The sequence below is a fragment of the Buteo buteo genome, chromosome 9, assembly GCF_964188355.1.
Source record: "Buteo buteo chromosome 9, bButBut1.hap1.1, whole genome shotgun sequence".
NCBI lineage: Eukaryota > Metazoa > Chordata > Aves > Accipitriformes > Accipitridae > Buteo > Buteo buteo.
In genome coordinates this window covers 26,841,442-26,845,808 of record NC_134179.1, presented here as the reverse complement: position 1 = coordinate 26,845,808, position 4,367 = coordinate 26,841,442, and the positions used below count along the sequence as shown (strand labels likewise).

The following is a 4,367-nucleotide window of genomic DNA, read 5'->3' as shown; positions in this document are numbered from 1 at the left end:
GAGCAGAAATCCAGGTGAAGGCACTGTTGAAAATAGGCCACCATCCAGCGATTCCCAGCTACTTCAGCACGGCTGCCCATGATCTGGAGCAGGAGGCAGCAGCGCTGGTCTCGGGGGGGTGGGGGGGGGTGCACACGCGTGGCCCTGCCGGGGTGGTGCTGCAAGGCAGGGTGCTGCCGGCCAGGGGGGACCGATAGGGGACCTGCCCCCCCCAGGGTGGTCACCTTTGCAAAGCGTGTACCCACCCGCGCGCCGCATGTTCTGTTCTTCTTTGCCATTCCAAGAAAAACAATCATAAATAACGCTAATAAAGCCCACCAAGCCGGCCAAGGGCAAGAGTGGGTGGGCACTCGCCCTGCACACAGCGGGTGGCTGTGGGGCAAACACGAGGGATGGAAGGAGGGGGGCGGGGGGGAGAGTGTGTCGGCACCCACACACACACCTCCCGCACGCAGCGCCCGTGTCTGTGGAAAAAGGTGGATCTCGGATCTCGCCTCCGGGAGAGGGGCCGGCCCCGGGGGCGCCCACGCAGGTCCGGGGGACTCACACCGGGGGGGCCGGGCACCTGCACCGCGGCGGGACCGGGGGGTCGGGACCTCGCCCTGCCCAGGCAGCGCTGCCGGCGCGCCCACCGCTCACCCCCCCCCCGCCCTGCGTGTCCGCGGCCGCCGCGCTGCAGCGACACGAGCGGACGGGGCGCGAGGGAGCCCGGCGATGCCCGGGCGCGGGGCCGGCCGGGGCCGTGGGCGGCGGGCGGCTCCCTCCGCCGTGGCCGCTCCGGAGGCGGGTGAGCGGCGGCGGGGTGCGCGGGGGGCCGCTCGCTCCCTGCCGCCCCGCCGCGGAGCCCCGCTTTGTTCCCGGGGGAGGCGCGGAGCCGGGCGCGAGCGACCCACGGACACACGTGTCGCCCAGCCGGGGGGAGCGGGGTGCCTGGATGCCTTGCAGAGCCGCCTGGCCCCTTCCCGCGTGTCTCCCTCCGCGCGTGTGCCCCTGTGCGTGTGCGCGCCGGGTGTTGGGTGGTTGGTTTTTTTTCCCCTTTCTGGTTTTTTTTTTTTTTTTTTTTTTTCCCCTCGCTTGCTCCAGGTTTTACTTCTGGTTGCCTGTAAGGGTTTTGCTCCTCCCTTCTGAAATCCTATATTAGCTGTGGCCAAAGCTGGGTAAGAAACACAGCTCATTGTTGGCAAGTGCCGATGAGCCTCGCAGAGGAGTGAAAAACAGCTCCGGGGCTGCGGCAGCGATCACAGCACCGTCACGTAAGCGCCGAGGAGGGAGCCGGGGAAGCCCACTCTATGCTGGGTGACTTTTACTGACTGATTTCACCGCCACCTTTGAAGCAGAAGAAGAAAGAAGCCGGGAGGTGAGTGCGGCGGTTCTCGTAGCTGGTGCCGGGTGTCCCTTTTGTGTGCAACAGGAAAAACGGGACTGTTGAAACACGCGAGGAAAGGTGTTCCTCAGCTGCCTGGCTTCACCTCCTTACGCGTGCATTCCTGTATTTTTGCCGAAATAATTGGGACTCAATTCCAAAAGTTGCTGACAGCGGCTAGGTGGGACTTCCCAATTCTTTGCTCGTTCCCCGCAAGTTAGCGAGAGCGCCGTGGAAATCCGCTGCCTTCCCTGGCGAAGCCGGGGGGCTCGGCGCCTTTGGAACGTGCGGGGAGGAGGCGGCTGTTGCCGTATGCAACACTTTCCGCTGATAGGTATGCACAAGTTGGAGCGGGGAGGCGTGTGTGTTGCTCGCCGGATTAGCGGAGGGGACTGGGATTTTCGTACCGCAGGCTCCGCTTTTATTTTTTCCCTTTGTACTCCACGGCGGAGCCGCGGTAGGAGATTTGGGCTCGGTTTTTCCGCCCGCCTCCCTCCCTCCCTCCCTCCCTCCCCCCGGGAAAGAGAGGACGGCGGGACCGGCGAAGTGGCTCCTGCCAGGGCCGGGCAGATGCAGCCGGTCCGGGCGAGGGCGGCTGGATGTCCGAGGGCGCCTTTTCCTAACGTATTCCCACGCTAACTTTCCAGGTGGGCGATGGCAGACCACATGATGGCCATGAACCACGGGCGATTCCCCGACGGCTCCGGCGGGCTCCACCACCACCCCGCGCATCGGATGGGCATGGGGCAGTTTCCCGCCCCGCACCACCACCACCAGCAGCAGCAGCCGCCGCAGCAGCACGCCTTCAGCGCCCTGATGGGCGACCATATACATTACGGAGCTGGGAATATGAACGCGAGCGGCGGGGTGAGGCACGCCATGGGGCCGGCGAGCGTGAGCGGAGGGCACCCGGCCGGCAGCATGCCGCCCCCCGCCCGCTTCAGCGGCTCCCAGTTCATGGCCCCCCCCGTCGCCAGCCCGGGAGGGCAGCTGAGCGCCAGCATGCAGCTCCAGAAGCTGAACAACCAGTACTTCAGCCACCACCCCTACCCCCACAGCCACTACATGCCGGACTTGCACCCCGGCAGCCACCCGCTGAACGGCAGCAGCCAGCAGCATTTCAGGGACTGCAACCCCAAGCACGGCGGCGGCGGCGGCGGCAGCGGCTTGCCGCCCGCCGTCCCCCACGTCCCCGCGGCAATGCTGCCGCCCAATGTCATAGACACTGACTTCATCGACGAGGAGGTCCTCATGTCCTTAGTCATCGAAATGGGGCTGGATCGCATCAAGGAGCTTCCCGAGCTGTGGTTGGGACAGAACGAGTTTGACTTCATGACAGACTTCGTTTGCAAACAGCAGCCCAGCAGGGTGAGCTGCTGATTCATTTAAAACAAACAAAGGACTTTCTATCGGTGCGAATGAAAACATTCCCCTAGACACGGTGTCTCACTTTTCAGGGCTTGAAAAGGTGAGAATCTGGAAAGCAGAGTCAACTATGCGCTTGTATAAATTCTTTCTTTTTTTTCTTTTTTTTTCTTTCTCCTTAAATCGCTGCCACTTTTTTGTAGCCTTGACATTCACGTCCCCTCCCGTAGTAATAATTTCTAGCGAACTCTGCCTTTTTATGTTGGGCCCCCCCTTCCCTCCTCGCTCGTTTCATTTCCTCGCAGTAACGTGCCCATAATTCCCACAGTGCTGAACTGTTAGATATTAATCTTGGCAAATTGCTTAATCTTGTGGATTTTGTAAACGATAATTTCCAATGACTTGAACTGCATTCAAATTTTGAGTGAACAGGGAAAAAAAAAATTGCATTAGTTGGTTGCATGAACTTTGAAGGGCAGATACTACTGCACAAATGCTGCCATCTTGCTTAATTTTTAACTATGCATTGCAGTGCAGACTAATAATTTTTTTTTTTTTTCCTTGAATACGCTAAACTGGAAGCTGAACAGATGTGGGCCAAACCTTTCCAGATCAGGAAAAGTAATACTGTTACTTAAGTCTGCTACCCATTCCCCCTCCCCCATATGTACAGACAATAATATGGTGTGGATGGAATGTTGACTAGTGGCAAACATTTCACAGATTTTTTTTTTTTATTTTGTTTCTGTCTTCAGCATTTTGACACTGTGCTAATATAGTTTATTCAGTACATGAAAAGATACTACTGTGTTGAAAGCTTTTCAGGAAATTTTGACAGTATTTTTGTACAAAACATTTTTTTGAGAAAATATTGTTAATTTATTCTATTTTAATTTGCCAATGTCAATAAAAAGTTAAGAAATGCTTTAGTTTTTCTAGAAGTCATTTACCAGTATTTTTCTTCAAAACTCTTCCCCACTGTCCCTGGTAAGTAGAACATCTATCTGTACAACCGTGTTGGTGTGCAAAAAGACATTCCAAAATAGAAAGTACACTACACCCATATATATGTCATGGTGAACTCGGTAGGTAAGCGGGATTTGAACATACTTACAGCATACAGCCTCATACGTAACATTGTAATATGCCTGTCAGTGTGGTTTTATGAAAAACGAAGTTGCCGAGGCGCAACTTTTTTGTGACTTGCCAACATACTTGCTTTAAATGTAGTTGTCCAGAGTTATGATGCATAAAGTATTTATTATATTTATCTATTAAACTTGTAATTTTATAAATCTGCTTTCATTTATATAGTAGACTTTGTTCTTTTGTACATTTATTATCTCTCCTGGAAGAGCTATGTAAAAAGACCGAGAGCTTAACGTGCAAGTATTTGTAACTTGGGAAGGGAGGGTGGTGGTGGGTGTCGTTCCGGCCCTCTCACCTCACAGGGTTTTAATGCAGGAGATTGCTGCATCAATCCAGATCTGCGTCCCACCAGAACCGATAGTGTTTCATTTCCAGTGACTTAGGAGAAGGGGCATATACCCTTAAAATATTCCTCTGTGGGACATCTCTGACCCCTCTCTTCCAGAAATTGCTACCAACTAAGGCCACTGAGACAAATCCATACTGCTTT

At 55.0% G+C, this 4,367-nt stretch overlaps 1 protein-coding gene across 1 annotated transcript; it reads left to right on the top strand.

The window, feature by feature from the left end:
• Positions 1-464: 464 nt before the first annotated feature.
• Positions 465-4,027, top strand: CITED2 (Cbp/p300 interacting transactivator with Glu/Asp rich carboxy-terminal domain 2). Its single transcript, XM_075035849.1, has 2 exons — positions 465-1,357; positions 2,011-4,027. The coding sequence occupies exon 2, from the start codon at positions 2,018-2,020 to the stop codon at positions 2,741-2,743; it is 726 nt and encodes a 241-aa protein (XP_074891950.1). The 5' UTR covers positions 465-1,357; positions 2,011-2,017; the 3' UTR covers positions 2,744-4,027.
• Positions 4,028-4,367: the final 340 nt, after the last annotated feature.